General features: G+C 46.2%; 1 protein-coding gene across 1 annotated transcript in view; it reads right to left on the bottom strand.

Moving 5' to 3' along the window:
- The window catches only part of LOC139273885 (lutropin-choriogonadotropic hormone receptor-like), a 122,154-nt gene that overhangs the window by 8,443 nt on the left and 91,099 nt on the right, over positions 1-22,612 (bottom strand). The window contains exon 6 of the mRNA XM_070890960.1: positions 21,341-21,529. Coding sequence (XP_070747061.1) covers positions 21,341-21,529 — 189 coding nt within the window. The remainder of the gene's footprint in view (positions 1-21,340; positions 21,530-22,612) is intronic.

Here is a 22,612-nt window from a genome sequence, read left to right as displayed (position 1 = left end):
AGTCTGGTGAACCTTTGCTGCACTCCCTCAATAGCAAGAATGTCCTTCCTCAAGTTAGGAGACCAAAACTGTACACAATACTCCAGGTGTGGCCTCACCAAGGCATGTACAACTGTAACAATACCTCCCGCCCCTGTACTCAAATCCCCTCGCTATGAAGGCCAACATGCCATTTGCTTTCTTAACCGCCTGCTATACCTGCATGCCAACCTTCAATGACTGATGTACCATGACACCCAGGTCTCGTTGCACCTCTCCTTGTCCTAATCTGTCACCATTCAGATAATAGTCTGTCTCTCGGTTTTTACCACCAAAGTGGATAACCTCACATTTATCCACATTATACTTCATCTGCCATGCATTTGCCCACTTACCTAACCTATCCAAGTCACTCTGCAGCCTCATAGCATCCTCCTCACAGCTCATACTGCCACCCAACTTAGTGTCATCCGCAAATTCGGAGATACAACATTTAATCCCCTCGTACAAATCATTAATGTACAATGTAAACAGCTGGGGCCCCAGCACAGAACCTTGCGGTACCCCACTAGTCACTGCCTGCCATTCTGAAAAGTATCCATTTACTCCTACTCTTTGCTTCTTGTCTGACAACCAGCTCTCAATCCATGTCAGCGCACTACCCCCAATCCCATGTGCTTTAACTTTGCACATTAATCTCTTGTGTGGGACCTTGTCAAAAGCCTCTGAAAGTCCAAATATACCACATCAACTGGTTCTCCCTTGTCCACTCTACTGGAAACATCCTCAAGAAATTCCAGAAGATTTGTCAAGCATGATTTCCCTTTCACAAATCCATGCTGACTTGGACCTATCATGTCACCTCTTTCCAAATGCGCTGCTATGACATCCTTAATAATTGATTCCATCATTTTACCCACTACTGATATGAGGCTGACCGGTCTATAATTCCCTGTTTTCTCTCTCCCTCCTTTTTTAAAAAGTGGGGTTACATTGGGTACCCTCCACTCGATAGGAACTGATCCAGAGTCTATGGAATGTTGGAAAATGACTGTCAATGCATCTGCTATTTCCAAGGCCACCTCCTTAAGTACTCTGGGATGCAGTCCATCAGGCCCTAGAGATTTATCGGCCTTCAATCACATCAATTTCCCCAACACAATTTCCCGACTAATAAGGATTTCCCTCAGTTCCTCTTTCTTACTTGAGCCTCTGACCCCTTTTATATCCGGAAGGTTGTTTGTGTCCTCCTTAGTGAATACCGAACCAAAGTACTTGTTCAATTGGTCTGCCATTTCTTTGTTCCCCATTATGACTTCCTCTGATTCTGACTGCAGGGGACCTATGTTTGTCTTTACTAATCTTTTTCTCTTTACATATCTATAGAAACTTTTGCAATCCATCTTAATGTTCCCTGCAAGCTTCCTCTCGTACTCTATTTTCCCTGCCCTAATCAAACCCTTTGTCCTCCTCTGCTGAGTTCTAAATTTCTCCCAGTCCCCAGGTTCACTGCTATTTCTGGCCAATTTGTATGCCACTTCCTTGGCTTTAATACTATCCCTGATTTCCCTTGATAGCCACGGTTGAGCCATCTTCCCTTTTTTATTTCTACGCCAGACAGGGATGTACAATTGTTGTAGTTCATCCATGCGGTCTCTAAATGTCTGCCATTGCCCATCCACTGTCAACCCCTTAAGTATCATTCGCCAATCTATCCTAGCCAATTCACGCCTCATACCTTCAAAGTCACCCTTCTTTAAGTTCTGGACCATGGTCTCTGAATTAACTGTTTCATTCTCCATCCTAATGTAGATATTATGGTCACTCTTCCCCAAGGGGCCTCGCACAACGAGATTGCAAATTAATCCTCTCTCATTACACAACACCCAGTCTAAGTTGGCCTCCCCCCTAGTTGGTTTCTCGACATATTGGTCTCGAAAACCATCCCTTATGCACTCCAGGAAATCCTCCTCCACCGTATTGCTTCCAGTTTGGTTAGCCCAATCTATATGCATATTAAAGTCACCCATGATAACTGCTGCACCTTTATTGCATGCACCCCTAATTTTCTGTTTGATGCCCTCCCCAACATCACTACTACTGTTTGGAGGTCTGTACACAACTCCCACTAACGTTTTTTGCCCTTTGGTGTTCTGCAGCTCTACCCATATCGATTCCACATCATCCAAGCTAATGTCCTTCCTAACTATTGCATTAATCTCCTCTTTAATCAGCAATGCTACCCCACCTCCTTTTCCTTTTATTCTATCCTTCCTGAATGTTGAATACCCATGGATGTTGGGTTCCCAGCCCTGATCATCCTGGAGCCACGTCTCCGTAATCCCAATCACATCATATCCGTTAACATCTATTTGCACAGTTAATTCATCCACCTTATTACGGATACGCCTTGAATTAAGACACAAAGCCTTCAGGCTTGTTTTTTTAACACCCTTTGTCCTTTTAGAATTATGATGTAGTGTGGCCCTTTTTGTTTCTTGCCTGTTTACTCGGCCTTCCACTATTGCTTTTTACCTTTCTACCATCTGTTTCTGACTCCATATTACTTCACCCTATCTCGCTGCATAGGTTCCCATCCCCCTGCCATATTAGTTTAAACACTCCCGAACTGCATTAGCAAATGTTACCCCTGGGACATCAGTTCCAGTCCTGCCCAAGTGCAGACCGTCCCTTTTGTACAGGTCCCACTTCTCCCAGAACTGGTTCCAATGTCCCAGGAATTTGAATCCCTCCCTCTTGCACCACTGCTCAAGCCACGAATTTATTCTAACTATCCTGCTCCCTCTACTCTGATTAGCACGTGGCACTGGTAGCAATCCAGAGATTACTACCTTTGAGGTCCTACTTTTTAATTTAACTCCTAGCTCCCTAAATTCAGCTTGTAGGACCTCTTCCCGCTTCTTACCTATATCGTTGGTACCTACATGTACCATGACAACTGGCTGTTCACCCTCCCTCTCCAGAATGCTCTGCAGCTGCTCCGAGACATCCTTGACCCTTGCACCAGGGAGGCAACATACCATCCTGGAGTCTCGGTTGCGGCCGCAGAAACTCCTATCTATTCCCCTTACAATAGAGTCCCCTATCACTATAGCTCTCCCACTCTTTTTCCCACCCTTCTGTGCAGCAGAGCCAGCCACGGTGCCATGAACTTGGCTGCTGCTGCCCTCCCCTGAGGAGTCATCCTCAACAGTATCCAAAGCAGTGGATCTGTTTTGCAGGGGGATGACCACAGGGGACCCCTGCACTACCTTCCTTGCACTGCTCTTCCTGCTGGTCTTCCATTCCCTAGCTGGCTGTGGACCCTTCACCTGCGGTAAGACCAACTCACTACATGTGCTACTCACGTCATTCTCAGCATCGTGGATGCTCCAGAGTAAATCCACCCTCAGCTCCAACTCTGCAACGCAGTCTGTCAGGAGCTGGAGGCGGATACACTTCCCGCACACGTAGTCATCAGGGACACTGGAAGTGTCCCTGAGTTCCCACATGGTACAGGAGGAGCATATCACATGACCGAGCTCTGCTGTCATGACTTAACCCTTAGATTAACTTAAATTGGCAACAACAATGCTAAAGTTTACTCACTGATATGGAAGAGAAAAAAGAAAAACTACTTACGAATCAACAGCCAATCACTTACCCCCTTAACTGTGACGTCACCTTTCTGTTTCTTTCTACTTCTTTTTTGCCCTCTCCCTGTAGCTGCACCGGCTGGCCTTTATAGGCCTCTAGCCGACCCCGGACTCACGTCTCTCCAAGCATCTCCCGACGCCTCTCGCGGCCTTTATAGGCCTCTCGCCAACCCCGGACTCACGTCTCTCCACGCACGTCCCAACGCCTCTCGCGGCCTTTATAGGCCTCTCACTGACCCCGGACTCACGCCTCTCCATGCTCCTCTCGACGCCTCTCGCGGCCTTTTGTAGGCCTCTCGCTGACCCCGGACTCACGCCTCTCCGACGCACCTCCCGACGCCACTCGCGGCCTTTTTCTAAGATTGCCTGCTCCCTGATTGGTTCCGCAACGTACTGTTCAAGGAAACTATTCCGGATATACTCTATGAACTCTTCCTCAAGGCTTCCCTGGCCAATTTGCTTTGTCCAATCAACATGAAGGTTAAAATCACCCATGATTATTGCCGTTCCTTTATTACAAGCCTCCATTATTTCTTGATTTATACTCCGTCCAACAGTGTAGCTACTGTTAGGGGGCCTATAGCCTACGCCCACCAGCGACTTTTTCCCTTTATTATTCCTTATCTCCACCCAAACTGTTTCAACATCTTGATCCTCTGAGCCAATATCGTTTCTCACTAACGCATTGATCCCATCCTTTAATAACAGTGGTATTCCACCTCCTTTTCCTTTCTGTCTGTCTGTCCTTCCAAATTGTGAAATACACCTGAATATTTAGTTCCCAGTCCTGGTCACCTTGCAACCACGTCTCTGTAATGGCTATCAGATCATACCCATTTGTATGTATTTGTGCCGTCAATTCATCTATTTTGTTACGAATGCGCCATGTATTCAGATAAAGAGCTTTTAAATTTGCTTTTTTTACCATTTTTTCTTGCTTTGACCCCACTTTCTGATTCACCTTTATGTTTATACATTCTTTTCCTTCCTGGCACACTCTAGTTTTTATTTTCCCCCCCTGTGCTACCCTGATTTATTGCCTTCTTGTTATTTGACTTTTAAAATTTTCGCTCAGCTGAATCCACCCCCGCAGTAATTAGTTTAAAGCCCTCTCTACAGCCCTAGTTATTTGATTTGCCAGGACCACATAGACCCAGCAAGGTTTAAGTGGAGCCTGTTCGAACAGAACAGCTCCCTCTTACCCCAGTACCGGTGTCAGTGTCCCATGAACCAAAACCCATTTCTCCCACACCAATTTTTGAGCCACGTGTTTAGCTCTCTCATCTTATTTACCCTATGCAAATTTGCTCATGGCTCGGATAGTAATCCTTTGTGGTTCTGCTTTTTAATTTGGCCCCTGGCTGTTCATACTCTCTTAGCAGAACCTCTTTCTTTGTCCTGTCTATGTCGTTGGTACCCACGTGGACCATGACAACTGGATCTTCCCCCTCTCATTCCAAGTTCCTCTGCAGCCCGGAGATGTCATCCTTAACCCTGGCACTGGGCAGACAACACAGCCTTTGGGACTCATGCTCTTGGCTGCAGAGAACTGTATCTATCCCCTAATGATACTGACCCCTACCACTACAACATTTCTTTTTACTCCCCCCACTTGAATGGCCCCCTGTACCATCAGTTTGCTCATCCTCTCTGCAGTCCCTGCTCTCGTCCACACAGGGAGTAAGAGCCTCGAACCTGTTGGACAAGAGCAAGGGCTGAGGCTCCTCCATCACTATATCCTGAGTCCCCTTACCTATCTCGCTTGTAGTCACACCCTCTGGTCCCTGACCACGGACCAAATTTGAATTAATTCATCTAAGGGGTGTGACTGTCTCCTGGAACACAGCATCCAGGTAACTCTCCCCCTCCCTGATGTATTGTAGTGTCTTCAGCTCAGACTCCAGCTCATCAAGAGAGTTTTTTTAGTCAGCATGTAGCAAGCCCAACAAGGAGAGGGGGTGGTCTTGGATTTAGTTTTGGGGAATGAATCTGGGCAGGTTGAAGGGGTATTAGGGGGAGAGCACTTGGGTGCCAGTGACCATAATTCAGTCAGATTTAAGTTGGTTATAGATAAGGACAAGGATAGGCCTGGAATAAAAGTTCCGAATTGGGGAAAAGCTAATTTTGCTAAATTAAGGAATGATTTGGCCATAATGGACTGGAAACAGCTACTTGTAGGTAAATCAGTGTCGGAACAGTGGGAGGCATTTAAGGAGGAGATCCGGAAGGCTCAGGCCAAACATGTGCCCTTAATGAAAAAGTCTGGGAAAAATAATTCTAGAGCCCCCTGGATGTCTAGGGACTTACAGGGCAGGATTAAGATAAAAAGGGATGCTTATATCATATATCAACGGCTAAATACTATGGAATCTTTAGAGGAATATAGAAAATTAAGAGGCAAAATTAAAAAGGATATTAGGAATGCTAATAGAGAGCACGAGAAATTCTTGGCCAGTAACTTTAAGGAAAACCCTAAGATGTTCTATAAATATATTAAGAGTAATAGGGTAACTAAAAAAAGGGTAGGGCCTATTAGAGAACATGAGAGTAATCTTTGTGTGGAGGCAGAAGATGTTGGTAAGAGCCTTAACGAATACCTTGTATCTGTTTTCACAAAGGAAAGGGGCAATGCAGATACTGTTATCGAGGAGGAGTGTGATACTCTGTATGAAATAAATATAGTGAGAGAGGAAGTATTAAGGGGTTTAGCAGCTTTGAAAATAGATAAGTCCCCAGGCCCAGATGAAATGCATCACAGGCTGTTGAGCGAAGTAAAAGAGAAATAGCAGAGGCCTTGACCATCATTTTCTAGTCCTCTTTGGATCTGGACATGGTGCCGGAGGATTGGAGGACTGCTAATGTAGAACCCTTGTTTAAGGGAGAAAGGGATTGGCTGAATAATTACAGGCCTGTCAGCCTAATCTCATTGGTGGGAAAATTAGTGGAAAAAATCCTGAAAGACAGGATAAATCTACATTTGGAAAGGCAAGGATTAATTAGGGACAGTCAGCACAGATTTGTTAAGGGAAGATCGTGTTTGACTAACCAGATTTAATTTTTTGAGGCGGTAACCAAGAGGGTCGGTAGTGCGTACGATATATTATATATGGACTTTAGCAAGGCTTTTGATGAGATCCCACATGGTAGACTGGTCATGAAGGTTAAAGCCCATGGGATCCAGGGCAAAGTGGCAAGTTGGATCCAAAAGTGGCTTGGAGGTAGGAAGCAAAGGATAATGATTGATGGATGTTTTTGTGACTGGAAGGATGTTTCCAGTGGGGTTCCACAGGGCTCAGTACTGGGTCCCTTGCTTTTTGTGGTATATATCAACAATTTAGATTTGAGTATAGGGAGTATGATTAAGAAGTTTGCAGACGACACTAAAATTGGCTGTGTGGTTGATAATGAAGAGAAAAGTCATGGGCTGCAGGAGGATATCAATCTGCTGGTCAGGTGGGCAGAGCAGTGGCATATGGAATTTAATTCAGAGAAGTGTGAGGTGATGCACTTTGGGAGGGCTAATAAGGAAAGGGTATACACATTAAGCGGTAGGCCACTTAATAGTGTAGATGAACAAAGGGACCTAAGAGTGCTTGTCCACAGATCCCTAAAAGTAGCAGGCCAGGTTGATAAGGTGGTTAAGAAGGTATACGGAATGCTTGCCTTTATTGGCCAAGGCATAGAATATAAGAGCAGGGAGGTTATGCTTAAATTGTATAATACTTTGGTTAGACCACAGCTGGAGTACTGCGTGCAGTTCTGGTCGCCGTATTATAAGAAGGACATGATTGCACTAGAGAGGGTGCAGAGAAGATTTACTAGGATGTTGCCTGGAATGGGGAATCTTAGTTATGAGGACAGATTGGTTAGGCTGGGATTGTTCTCATTGGAACAGAGGAGATTGAGAGGAGACCTCATTGAGGTGTACAAAATATTGAGGGGCCTGGACATGGTGGATAGTAAAGGCCTATTTCCATTGGTGGAAGGGTCTATTACGAGGGGGTATAGTTTTAAGGTTGGTGGAAGGCTTAGAGGGGATTTGAGGGGGGGGGCTTCTTTATGCAGAGGGTTGTGGGGATCTGGAACTCGCTGCCTGGAAGAGTAGTGGATGCAGAAACCCTCACCACTTTTAAGAGATGGTTGGACCCAGAGCTGGTAATTGGGATTAGACTGGATGACCTTTTGTTGGATAGCGCAGATATAATTGTAAGTACTGCAGGGAATCAAATATGGCCAGGGTGATCTCCTGGACTAGTTTTGATCGCCTGGATGGGTCAGAGAGGAATTTTCCCAGATCTTTTCTCCCAAAATTATTCTGGGTTTTTATCTAGTTTTTGCCTCTCCCAGGAGATCATATGGCTCCAGTTAGGGTGGAGTGTAGATGTTTTCAAGTATAAGGGGTGTTGCAGTTGTGTGAGGTGGACTAGTTTGGGCTGGGTGCCCTTTGCCTTTCCGTCATTGTTCCTTGGTTTATATGTAACCTTTAGGGCTGCTGACTGTTAGATATGCAGACTATAGATATACTGTATAGTTGCATAAGGTGGAGACTTGTTACCTGATGTACTATCAATAAGGCTTACACTGTCTATATACTATGCTGGCACCACTAGAGAGTGCAACTGGTGGAGACCGGGGTTTCCTGCCTCTGCGGCAGAGGCTGTCTGCCAGAGGGCACTGTGGGGGGAGACCTGAGGGTTACCTGCATAGGTGTATAGGGCCCAGTATAAAAGGCTGCTCACCATGCTTGTGCCTCACTCTGGAGTTACGAATAAAGGACCAAGGTCACTACAACACATTGCCTCGTGGAGTCAATAATAAGTGCATTACAGACATAACAACTGGCGACGAGAATACGGACTTTCACGCGATTATGGCTACCTTTGGCACACCAAGGGTGATGATTGGGATGCCATCACGGAAAGGCTTGAGCAATATTTCGTGGCAAACGACCTGGCAGGGGAGACGGACACATTGGCGGAGAAGCGCAAGGCTATACTGCTGACCAGTTGTGGGCCCGAGGTCTACCGCCTCGTCAAGGACTTGCTGACACCCACGAAGACCAAGGATAAGACATACGATGAGCTGACTGAACTAATTCATGACCAACTAAAACCAAAACAGAGCATCCTCATGGCCAGGCACAGATTCTACATTCATCGCAGACCTGAGAGCCAGGAGATTGCAAAATATGCTGCCGACCTCAGGAGACTTACGGCACCGTGTGATTTCGGCACGCACCTCAATGAAACATTGCGAGACACCTTCGTTATGGGAATTGGCCACGAGGGCCTCCTTCACAAGCTATTATCTGCCGACACAACAGTCAACCTGCAAAAGGCCATCAGCATCAGTCAGGCGTTCATGACCTCGACCTACAGCATCAAGCAAATTATTCATCCTGTGGACTCAAACCTGGCAAGTACTGTACACAGAATGGTGCTTTTCACAGGCAAGACTGTAGAACATGGCTCTGCCCAGGGCAGAGAGCACAGATCTCAGGGTTCCAGAACTCGGAGTCCGCCGAGGGGTGCGAATCGAGTAGCACCATGCTGGCGTTGCGGAGTAAACCATAGGGCTCACCAGTGTCAGTTTGCTGAGTACATATGCAAAGCCTGGAACACGAAGGGACACCTCCAGCGTATGTGTAAAAGAAATACGACTCACCGACTAGCAGAGGAGTCGGTAGATGACACTGAATCCAGTGGGGAGTATGATGATTTGGCCAGAGAGACAGCTCAGCCCCAAGAAGAAGTGTATGGAGTGTATACCTGCACCACCTATTGTCCTCCAGTGAAGATGGAATTCGAGATAAACGACGTTCCAGTCTTCACGGAAGTGGACACGGGAGCGAGCCAGTCAGTGATGAGCCAGGATGCCTTTGTGAGGCTATTGAATGAAAAACGACCTGAGCTAGTTCCAGTACAGGAAAAGTTGTGCACCTACACTAAGGAGCTGATCCCAGTCCTTGGTAGTGCGGATGCAAGTGTAATCCATAATGGCGTGGTGCACAAGTTACCTCTGTGGATTGTTGCAGGTGATGGTCCAACGCTACTCGGAAGAAGGTGGATGGGGAAGATCTAGTGGAAAGGGGAAGACCTCTTCACTCCAGCAATCGATGTCCCCCGTGCTCAGAGGCAGAGCAAAACCTCACCTTCGCTTGGGCCAGGCACCAGAGAACAGATCAGCGCAGCACCTGAGGCACAGACATTCCATCACGACTGCGTGGCAATGATCCGACCGGAACAACCTAAAATAGTCGACCTCGAGGACAGAGGCAAGATGGCGTCCCTACTGCAGCGAGGTGCAGCGAGGCTGAACAAAAAGATGGCCGTGGCCATATCACAAGGTGCAACGCTGAGGCACCAACACATGGTGTCTAACAAAGGATTTGATTGGGGTAAAGCCAGCAGGGTTCTCTTAAAGGAAACCTGCAACCAACTGAACTCAAAGAGACATTGTATGCATGGCAATCAATGTAACAAACCGATTACGATTGTAAACAAAATGTTGTTGCGAGATGTCGGTACCAGTGCTAATGTAAACAACAAAATGTTGTTGCGAGATGTCGGGAATAGAATGTCCCCAAAAGTGTCATGTATCTTACATTATTATATAACTGTATCCTAACATGCTATACATGACTGTAATAAGATATGACCTGCAACCACCAGCATACCTTACCACCAGGGGTGCACTTGCAAGAGACAGGTATATAAGGACAGGTCTCAGGCAAGTGCAGCATTCCAGAGCTGTGAAATAAAGGTGCAGGTCCAGAGTGACCTTGACTTCACTACATGCCTTGTGTGAATCTGTACTGAGGGGACAGGACTTTACAGTGGCGACGGGTTACGGGATTACAGAATCCACAGAATGGCGAACAACGGATCAGATGAAAAGTACAATGCGGGAGACAATTGGGAGGACTTTATAGAAAGGCTCCAGCAAAGCTTTGTAACCAAAGACTGGTTAGGCGACGATAAGGCAGACAAGAGAAGAGCCCATCTCTTGACCAGCTGTGGCTCGAAAACATACGCTTTAATGAAGGATCTGTTGGCACCCGAGAAACCAGCAAGCAAGTCGTTTGAAGAATTGAGCACACTGGTAAGAGACCACCTGAAGCCAGCGAGCAGCCTACACATGGCCAGACACAGGTTCTACAACTACAGACGCTGTGTGGGCCAGAGCATACCCGACTTCGTGGCGGAACTTCGGAGGTTGGCTAGTTTATGTGAGTTCTCCGATGAACTGAGGAGAGAAATGCTGAGAGACTTTTTCATTGAAGGAATAGGCCACGCAGGCATATTCCGAAAGCTCATAGAGACCAAGAACCTGACCTTAGAGGCAGCAGCACTGGTTGCACAGACATTCTTGGTAGGGGAAGAAGAAACGAGGTTGATTTACAATGCAGGTACGACAACTAACGAAATATCGGAACAAGACGTTCACAGCACTAAACAAGCTGCTACCCCCACACACAGACAAAACTGGGAGAACAGGCTCTCGACAGCAGGCAGAATCCATCAAGGGCCACAGGAACGGCCGTTCATACCTCATCAACCCACAATGCGAGCAATCAACTACAACTGAGAAAAGGTCAAGAGAGATCAGCCAGACGCAGCTCATTCTTTGGGAACACTTTGAACAATTGAACAGGTCTGTGCTGGAGGTGTGGGGGTGGGCACTCGTCAAGGGGATGTCGATTTCAGCAGGCTGTTTGCAGAAATTGTGAATATACAGGGCATTTGGCCCGCATGTGCAAAAAAACGGCAGCTCGGCTGGTATACGAATCGGATGGGTCGGAAAGCGGACCAGAAGATGGTGGGGACAGTACCCGGGACACCGATGTACAGTGGGTCAACACGATCAATGGCCGCTGCTCCTACAACAGGACGCCTCCTATAATGATGAGGGTCCTACTCAATGGGATATCTGTCAACATGGAGCTGGATACGGGAGCGAGTCAATCTCTCATGGGCGCTCAACAATTTGAACAACTGTGGCCGCATAAAAGAGACAGACGAAAACTCACAAGGGTCGACATCAAACTAAGGACCTATACAAAATAAATCGTACCAGTCCTCGGCAGCGCCATGCTCTCTGTCACACACAAAGGGACAGTGAACCGACTTCCCCTGTGGATTGTCCCCGGAGACCCCCCAGCATTGCTGGGGAGAAGCTGGCTGGCAAAACTAAACTGGAAATGGGATGATGTCCATGCCATGTCATTAGAGGAACGGACCTCCTGCTCAACAGTTATAAAGCGATTTGAACATCTCTTTCTGCCAGGTGTGGGCACTTTTAAAGGGGCCAAAGTCAAAATCTACATCACACAGGATGCTAGACCAGTCCATCACAAGGCCAGAGTTGTACCCTATGTGATGAGGGAAAAGATTGAACATGAACTAGACAGGCTTTTGCGGAAAGGCATTATATCACCTGTGAAATTTAGCTACTGGGCAAGTCCCATTGTCCCAGTCATGAAGCCTGATGGATCCGTACGAATCTGTGGGGACTACAAATCTACCATAAACATAGTCTCCCTACAGGCCCAGTACCCGCTGCCCAGAGCGGTGGACATATTTGCCACATTGGCTGGAGGTAAACTTTTCTCAAAATTAGACCTCACATCTGCGTATATGACGCAAGAATTGACCGAGGAATCCAAGCTACTCACCACCATCAACACACATCGAGGCCTTTTCATGTACAATCGATGTCCATTCGGCATCAGGTCGGCATTGCCATATTCCAGTGCAACATGGAGAGTCTGCTCAAGTCCATCCCGGGGACGGTTGTATTTCAAAACGATATACTTATCACGGGCAGGGACACCGACTCCCATCTCCGTAATTTGGAGGAAGTACTAAAGCGGTTGGATCGGGTAGGCCTACGAGTCAAGAAATCCAAGTGCCTGTTTCTTGCACCCGAGGTTGAATTTTTGGGCAGAAGGATTGCCGCTGATGGAATCCGCCCAACAGAGTCCAAAGCAGAAGCAATTCGCCTGGCACCCAGGCCCCGGAATGTCTCAGAACTGCGCGTCTTTCTCGGGCTACTCAATTACTTTGGGAACTTTATGCAGAACTTAAGCATGCTGCTGGAGCCTCTCCATGTGCTACTCAGGAAGGGGTTTTGGGGGGACGCCCAGGAACGCGCCTTCAATAAGGCACGCAACCTTCTGTGTTCCAACAGTGTTTTGACTTTCTTTGACCAGGTAAAAAGCTAGTTCTCACATGCGATGCGTCAGCGTATGGGGTCGGGTGCGTTCTGCAACATGTCAATAGTGCGGGCAAATTACAACCCATAGCTTATGCCTCCAGGTCACTTTCGCGGGTGGAGCGCGGGTACGGAATGGTAGAGAAGGAGGCGCTCGCGTGCATGTACAGTGTCAAAAAGATGCACTAATACCTTTTCAGGGCCAAGTTCGCATTAGAATCCGACCACAAGTCCCTCACGTCCCTCCTATCCGAGAGCAAGGCAATAAACGCCAACGCCTCGGCGCGAATTCAACGGTGGGCATTCATGCTGGTGTCCTACGACTATACCATAAGGCACAGACCAGGCACAGACAACTGTGCCTACGCGCTCAGCAGGCTACCCCTGGTGACCATAGAAGGGTCTGACGGACAGGACTGTGAGATAGTCATGGCAATCAATGCCTTTGAGTCCACAGGTTCACCCATGACAGCTCGGCCAGCGACCCCACGTTATCCTTAGTAAAAAGATGTGTCCTAACTGGTGACTGGGCAGAGGCTCGCGATGCCTGCCCCGAGGAATTAAAACCCTTTCACAGGCGCATGCATGAGCTATCACTACAAGCAGACTGCCTGATGTGGGGCAGCCGAGTAGTTATGCCTCCGCGAGGCAGAGAGGCAGTTGTCCGGGAGCTCCACCGCGAGCATCCGGGGATCGTTCTCATGAAGGCCATAGCCAGATCCCACGTCTGGTGGCCTGGTATTGAAGCGGACTTGGAGCTCTGCGTCTGAAGGTGCACCATTTGTGCCCAACTTAGCAATGCCCCCGGGGAGGCTCCCCTGAGCCCCTGGCCTACCAAACCGTGGTCGCGGGTGCACGTAGACTATGCGGGCCCATTTGTGGGCAAAATTTTCAAAGTGGATCAAATGCACCATTTTAAACTCGAGCACAACCTCCACCACTGTGGAGAGCCTCGTAACCATGTTTGCAACGCACGGAATCCCTGACATATTGATCAGTGACAATGGTCCGTGCTTCACCAGCGCAGAATTCCAAGACTTTATAATTGACATGGCATAGATCACGTCAAGACGGCACCATTCAAGCTGGCCTCCAACGGCTAGGCAGAGAGAGCAGTGCAAATCATTAAACAAGGCATGCTTAAAATCCAAGGTCCCACGCTGCAGGGTCGCCTATCGCGACTGCTGCTAGCATACAGATCTCGTCCGCACTCACTGACTGGAATCCCCCCCCGTGCAACTGTTGATGAAAAGGACTTTAAAAACAAGGCTCTCATTAATCCTCCCAGACATGCACAAAATCGTTGAGGCAAAGCGCCATAAGCTGACTGAGTACCATGACAGAAATTCGAGGGGGAGATGGGATGAGATAGGGGGCAAAGTGTTTGTACTAAACTATGGCAGGGGTCCCAAATGGCTTGCAGGGACAGTAACGGGCAAGGAAGGAAACAGACTACTGGTAGTACAAATGGACAATGGCAAAACCTGCCGGAGGCATGTAGACCAAGTCAAAAGCAGATTTACCAACAACACTGCGGAACCAGAGGCAGACTACAATGTGGAACTCGCACCACACCTGGTGGACAGACAGAGGAAACAACCTGAGGAAAGGGCAATCCCAACAGACAGCCCAGGCGAGTCAACAACAATCACACCAATCGAAACAGACAGCCCAGGCGAGATACCAGCAACCACACCCAAAGAAAAACAGACACCAAGGCAAACAACTGAACCACAACTCAGACGCTCCACGCGAGAGCGTAGACCACCTGAGAGACTGAACCTATAAAGACAATAAGACCTTGGGGGAGGGTGATGTCATGTATCTTACATTATTATATGTAACTGTATCCTAACATGCTATACATGACTGTAATAAGATATGACCTGTAACCACCAGCATACCTTACCACCAGGGGTGCACTTGCAAGAGACAGGTATATAAGGACAGGTCTTAGGCAAGTGCAGCATTCCAGAGCTGTGAAATAAAGGGGCAGGTCCAGAGTGACCTTGACTTCACTACATGCCTCGTGTGAATCTGTACTGAGGAGACAGGACTTTACAAAAAGTAGTAAGCAAGCTAATTCGGGAGGGTAAAGGCGCTGATCCTGATGCCCTGCCCTCGGTGTCCCCACAAGTTATAGGCCAGCGACCTCAGGAGGGTGAAGGCACTGATCCTGATACCCTGCCCCAGATTAATCCCATGCTGCAGGCACCCGATGGCACTATTCGCCACGGACCTGGAAATGAAAACGGCGCCAATACACGCAGTCAGCCGCCGTTGCCCACCACCCGGTTGGAGATGGTGCAGCCCCCAGACCCAGTCACTACCTCGGCCATGTCCGGGAGTGAAAGGTCAGAACCAACGAGTTCCCCAAACGGGACCTGGAACAGCCAGGTTCCCAACACCGTTAAAGAGCAGGCAGAAGATTCTGCAGCTCTCAAAGGAGGACAGGGAGGCCACACGCATCTGTGGCTCTGCCCACCACTCGGCAACGGCAAAGGCTCTGAGTCCTGGCTAGGTGAGCAAACCAAGCCCACCTCGCTAGCAGGGGGCACAGCGCCACTATCAGACGATTACGACCCCATCCGGCTGCTCTGGAACCTGCGTCCTCGCATACCTGTCCTGCTACCTCAGTACTGACCATGAATAAACCAATCTACCCAATCCTGGCGCATGACCGCAAAACATAATGAATGTAAGTCACTGAACCAAGGTGTCACGATACAAACTATAACTTCCTTCCTTTGTAATTGCACTGTGTCTGATCCTGTATGTTAATGTAATGGGCCTGCTGCATGATCTCGCTGTGTGTGGGGGGGCGTGGGGGGGGGGGGAATGGATGTATGTAGCCATGGACACACACATGGATCACACCCAGAACCCACTGGAACCTCCACTGCATCATCGAACCATCCGAACTGGTAACCACTGCCCAACGTTGTGGCAAAAGGACTTGGGGGGTAACAGGGAGAGAGCCAAGCCAAAGCACAGCCAAGGTGCAAGGGCTATTGGCACTTAAGTCTGGGGAGAGCCAAGCCAGAGAACACAGTGCAAAGGTAATCGGCACAAAGGACTTGGGGGAGAGTGATGTTCTATATGCAGACTATAGATATACTCTCTGTGTAGTCACTGTATAGTTGCATAAGATGGAGACTTGTTACCTGATGTACTATCAATAAGGTTTACACTGTCTATATACTATGCTGGCACCACTAGAGGGTGCAACTGGTGGAGACCGGGGTTTCCTGCCCCTGTGGCAGAGGCTGTCCACCCGAGGGCACTGTGGTGGGAGACCTGAGGGTCACCTGCATAGGTCTGCTGGGCCCAGTATAAAAGGCTGCTCACTATGCTTGTGCCTCACTCTGGAGTTACGAATAAAGAACCAAGGTCACTACAGTTTGAGCAGAACACATTCATAAGTGCATTACAGACATAACACTGACCAAGGGCCGTGCGGCTCTTTGTCGGCCAGTGTGAACACGATGGGCCGAAATGGCCTCTTTCTGCGCAGTAAATTTCTATGTTTCTATCAACACGGAGCCGAAGTTCCTTGAGTTGCAGACACTTGCTGCAGATGTGGTCGCTGTGGACCTCAATGGGGTCAACCAGCTCCCACATGCAACAGCAGAAACACATCGCCTGTCCTGCCATCTCTAATGTATTTAATTAATTAGATTTAGTTTTTAGTTATTAATCCCGGCCCCTAATGTAAGGCCCTTAATTTAAAGGAAGAAAAGAGAGAGAAAAACTCACCAACCAATCACTTCCCTGCTTTCCTGTGACGTCGAATGTAGTTGCCCTGTTCTCCTTTGTCCTCTTACCTGCTCACACTGCTCCCTGTGGTGGCTGCTCGCTCGCTCCCTTTATCCTCCGCTGCTGCTGGTGTTCCCTCACAGGTCAGGGTGTCAGCGCTGTGTGCTGGGCTGGGCTGGGCTTGCTCCCTTTATCATCTGCTGCTGGTGTTCCCTCACAGGTCGGGCTGTTTGGCGCTCGTCACTCTTCCATTCACGTCTTCCTATATACAATTCCCCATCAGCTTTGGTCTTTTCCTTGATCTTTTCCACGCTGGAACTCATTCAGTCACCTTGAAAGGTTATCCTTTAATCATATGGTACAGATGCTCTATTCATTACAGCTGTCAATATTACCATGGCTGTAATAGTGTTGGAAATCCAGGGAAACTAAATAATGAGCTATTTTGATAATCAGCTGTATAAAGTAATGCAAAATCATTTTTGTGGTTCTCAATCATTCTTGAAGTATATCTGAAACAATTTTGGGTGACATTTTTATATTCACGAAAGATGTCAGTGTCAAGCAATTACTTTTTACCTACTTTTTTAAAAACTTGCTTCTCCACATCAGATGCCGGTTAAAGCTGGTCTAATAATGTGCATTCACCACAGAAAAACATCCCCTCCTCATCAATATGACACTGCTGTTCTCCATAGCAGCCACCCTTATGTCCTCTCCTGAATGAGAATTTAGTGCTGAATTCTAAGCCGTTGTGAACCCAAATAAAAATTGACTGACTACCCAAACTAATTTCTCTTCACAGGATCACAAGGTACTTACAGCTGAGGAAGATCCTTCGGCCCATTCTAATTCATCCTTGCAGAAAAACTCTACGCTCCCCCAATCCTCCAACTAATTTTGGGAAGATCGATGCTATTGTCTTTGGTCCCCGCCACAAACTTCGTTCCTTAGCCACTGATTCCATCCCTCTCCCTGGCCACAGTCTGAGGCTGAACCAGACTGTTCATAACCTTGATGTCGTATTTGACCCCAAGATGAACTTCCGACCACATATCCACAAACACCGCCTACTTCCACCACCGTAACATTGCTTGCTTCGCCCCTGCCTCAGCTCATCTGCTGCTGAAACCCTCATCCATGTCTTTGTTACCCCTAGACTTTAACATTCCAATGCTCTCCTGGTCGGCCTTCTATCTTCCACCCTCCATAAGCTTGAGCTCCTCCAAAACTCTGTTGCTTATCTCCTAACTCACTGACCTACATTGGCTCCTGGTCTGGCACTGCCTCAATTTTAAAATTCTCATCCTTATTTTCAAATCCCTCCGTGGCCTCGCCCCTCCCTATCTCTGTAACGTCCTCTAGCCCCACAACCCTCCGAGATCTCTGTGCTCCTCCAATTCTAGCCTCTTGCGCATCCCTGATTTTAATTGTTCCACCATTAGCTTATGTGCAATATTTTATTTGGGTCTGGTCCCCACGGGAATTTGTTTCACTTTTAATAGTAGACCATACAATTTGCATAATTGAACATTTAATATTCAAGAACTATTAGAGATATTAATATAGGTGATATTCTAGTTATCATCTCGTGGATGCTTATAAAACAGATAGATGAAGGGATGACATGAATGTAAATCCTGACTAGGATGGACAGCTAAAGAAAAAATTCAAGTACAGCAGTGGCAACATTTTTGAAACACACTGCCACACGAAGCTGATGCCAATCCTTGTAGCTAGAGTGTGAAGCAAATATAAAGAAAAGAAATAATGTAGTTGATGGAGGTTGATGATATTGTAAGATGATATTGGGCCAACAAAGAAAATCACTGGCGGTCTAATTAAATATTTTATGTTTTTATGTTTAGAACCATACTTACTATATTTTATTCTGTTCATGGCTGGTGATGAAGTCCTGATCTGCAGTTACTTTTCTTGTTGCAGCTTCGCATAACTTGGAAAAGTTGTATAAAAGTATGGGTATGGAATTCTGTCTGAAGGGAAAGTAACAATCAACTGTATCCAGAACTGTTTTCTTTCCTCCCTGTCCTTTTCCTCATCTGAAGGCATCAAGTCTTTGGCGGAATATGGTTCTGTAGGTGCCAGACTTCCTCTCTGTAATGTATGCACCTGTGAGCATGCTCACAGGTTTGCAGAGCTGTTGCATTGTGAGTGGCTTAGCCAGTCATGTGATGTTCACAAGACTCAATAAAACCCCAGTCAGTTGAGTCTAGATCATCCAAGATGAGGTATGCAGTTTTGAGCCTAGTGAATGAACTGGTAATGTGTAATTTGATTGTTAAACCTTTGTTAATAAAGCAACTAGTTCTTAATAGCAATGTGTTGTTATGAATTCTTAAGCAAAGAACCCATGAAGCAAATATATTACACTCTCCTACTCTATTCAATGATCAATCCTCATATGCGAGCCTTCACATGGAGCATCAGCAAGTTATCCAATTATCCAATAGCATCACAGCCAAGCCCAATCCTGTCTTCACCCAAAATCCACACATAGACACTTTTTGCAGAGATTGTTGTATCGTGAATATTGATCAATGTTCCTTTCCTTAATTCTGGGTAAGGAGGTCAGTTGTAGTGGCTTACTGCTTATCTGGCTGAGATCAGAGCACAGCCTAGGGATTGACGTTGGTAATGTCATGGCGTATATCAGTCAGCTATTTATCACCTAAAACCACAAAGCATCTGAAAGTTTACCAATAAATATTTTTTGGGGTTTAGTTTAAGAAGAATAAAACTTTTTTATGCTACAGGATAAAATCGGCAGAGCCGGAAAATAGTTACTGTCAGTTGAATTAATTTGTCCTATCATGGACTCGACTCAACACTCTAGTTTTTCTGAGGGAGGCAATCAACAGATAAAACCTTCAAAAAGAAAAAGCTCTCTGACTTTCTTCTCTCCACAGTGATCAAATAAAATCAAGGGATATTAACTGAACCGTAAACCACACTCACAGCAGGACATCTTGATAATCTTTAGCTTTGTTGTCTTGAAAGTTTTACCAGTACTTAATTGCCTCCTCCTTGAATGCTATGCAGCAACTTCTGCTGTAAGTACCTTGGTAATTACAGGCAAGTTAGTCATCTGTGCTAGGGAAAATTTGGGTTCTTTAATTAAAGTTACAGTTACTAAATACTTAGATGAAGACAAAATAATTAGATGCAGCCAACACAGAATTCAAAAAGGAAGACTGCTTGACAAACCTGATAAGAGTTCTTTGAGGAGTTGACAGATAGGGTGGATGGAGGAAATGCATTGTATATGATGTTCGCGGACTTTGTGAAAGCCTTTGACAAGTGACCACACTGGAAACTATTGGAAAAGATTAAGAGGGTAATTTTAACCTACATCTGGCAGCAAACTGACAGGATCGGGTCAGCCAACCATATTACACCTCGCTCAATTTTACTTTCCATTGACTACAAACATAGAAACATAGAAACATAGAAAATAGGTGCAGGAGTAGGCCATTCCGCCCTTCGAGCCTGCACCACCATTCAGTAAGATCATGGCTGATCATTCCCTCAGTACCCCTTTCCTGCTTTCTCTCCATATCACTTGATCCCCTGAGCTGTAAGGGCCATATCTAACTCCCTCTTGAATATATCCAATGAACTGGCATCAACAAAAATCTCTGCGGCAGGGAATTCCACAGGTTAACAACTCTGAGTGAAGAAGTTTCTCCTCATCTCAGTCCTAAATGGCCTACCCCTTATTTTAAGACTGTGTCCCTAGTTCTGGACTTCCCCAACATCGGGACCACACGTAGGAGCACCTTCTCCACGTGGACTGCAGTGGATCAAGGAGGCTCACAACCAACTTCTCAAGGGCAATTAGGAATAAGCAATAAATGTCAGCCTGGTAGGAAAGCCCATATCCCAAGAATGAATGAATCCAAAAACATGCCAGCATAAGATAAATATAGAAGCAGACGTTCTTTGAACACACTTAAACCTCTCCATAGGAATTATGTAGTTTATGTTGTGATATACAATAAAAGAAATACCCTTATACCGCTAGTAGTGAAGGGAATTTGTGCCAACAATGGTTTTGCAAGGTCAGGAATTCTCACCATAGTAGAGTTCTATCTCCTAGAGTAGCATTGTCAGGGGTCAGAGAGAACGATGCCACTATGAAATGGGAGGGAGTGTGAAGGAGGCTATTTTTGACGCGACCGTTTTTTTTGTAAAGCAGTGTCAGCAGCTTGAAGCTATTGGTTTAATTTTCTAGGTTGGCAATTATGTAAGAACAAAATGATCTTTTTATTAAGCATCTAAAGATCAATGGAGAGTTACCTGGCTGACGGGATTCACATCAGTTTCCCACCGGCTAGGTTAGGTTAATAGTACCCCTAACATAGTACCCCTTAAGTGTCTCTTTTGTCCATGGCACTGTACTATGGGTCATTGCCTTCAGGAAAGAAGAGCTACAAAGATTTGAAGGGTGGGAGAAAGAATTGTAATGTAATAGTATTCATTTCTGACCCAATGAATATCCGCTTTTGTACCAATGCAGCATGGACGTAAAATTCTAAACAGGGTTATTGACATCACTCATGGCCACTCTTGATTTGACAGTTGTTTTGCTTCATGTCTGCTTTTTCTGATGAACAGCTAATTGTTAATGACCATAAGTTACACTCACAAACAGGAGCATTAATAGTTCTCTAGTATGGGACACTAGTTAAGAGGATGATAAAATCAGAAGGACTTACCCATTTGATTTTTCCCAATTTTTGAATGCACAGCAGTGGCTGGGATATGTCAAATTTGCTTCCATCAAATTAACAAACTTTTCCAGTGACGGGAACTTTTTCAGCGAGTATGTGAAGCGTGCAGTAAGTTTGTGAATAAACTCCAACCCATAAGACGGAAGGTACTCAAGTGCTGTTGAGGAAACATCTCTGCAACAAAAAAAGTTTGAATACTTGTTTTTCATTAATCAAAACCCAGGTGACCGATGTTGACACTGTACATGTTACCTGACTGGTGGCTTTTCCGTTGCCTCAGTCTCCAACCTTTCTTTCCTTTATCTATCGTACTAGTGCTATTATGACCATTGCAGTTGCTCTTATGCTCCTGGTTCCAAATACACTGCCTTACACACCCTTCCTCTTTCCTGCATCTGCAGCATGTTGAAGTCAAAACTCATTGAACAGATCTCCAAATCATTCTTTCCCAAGGTCTCAAGATTCCCATGGTCCTCTTTACTCCCGCAGTCTTGTTTTCATCCTATAATCTAAAGGCTTTTAAAACCAAAGCTCAGTGTCACCAGTACTTTTTTCATCTTTCTTAATCTTTTCAACCTTGCTGGTGACTTACACTATCGACCATGGCCATTCACCCAGGTTTCTCAATAAAAAATAAGTCCAGAAATATACCAGTTGATACATTAATACCTCACTCCATAAATTAGAGCAATAGTGTCAGTCAGTCTTAACTTACTCAAGATGTTTAAAGCACCTTTATGACTTCAACAATTCTAAATTCAGAGCAATTCAATTTCATCTGAAGGCAGCAAACCAGTTTAAACCGCACTGTAAATGTAAGTAAGAACATAAGAAATAGGAGTAGGCCATTTGGTCCCTCGAGCCTGCTCCACCATTCAATATCATGGCTGATCTGAGCAGTAAGCAGCAAGTGAAAGTAATCTTGTACTTTAGTTACATAAACAGCCATCTGGTGTCCTTTACAATATTTGATGAAAGAGAAAAAATAGCATCTTGGTCAATAATGTGATGCTGCTCACAGACCCTCCTCAATCGCCTTCTCCCAGTGATTGAAGAGCTCCTCCTAGAGTCGCAATTGCGGATTCCGCCCACTAAGGGGCACAATGGACATGATCTTCACCGCGTGTTAAATCCAGGAAAAATGCAGGGAGGAACATCAACCTTTGTGCATGGCCTTCTTTGACCTCACAAAGACCTTCGACACTGTCAACCGTGAGGGATTATGGAGTGTCCTTCTCCAATTTGACTGCCCTCAAA

This window comes from Pristiophorus japonicus, chromosome 9 (genome assembly GCF_044704955.1).
Source record: "Pristiophorus japonicus isolate sPriJap1 chromosome 9, sPriJap1.hap1, whole genome shotgun sequence".
NCBI lineage: Eukaryota > Metazoa > Chordata > Chondrichthyes > Pristiophoridae > Pristiophorus > Pristiophorus japonicus.
This window is presented reverse-complemented; position numbering and strand designations above follow the sequence as displayed.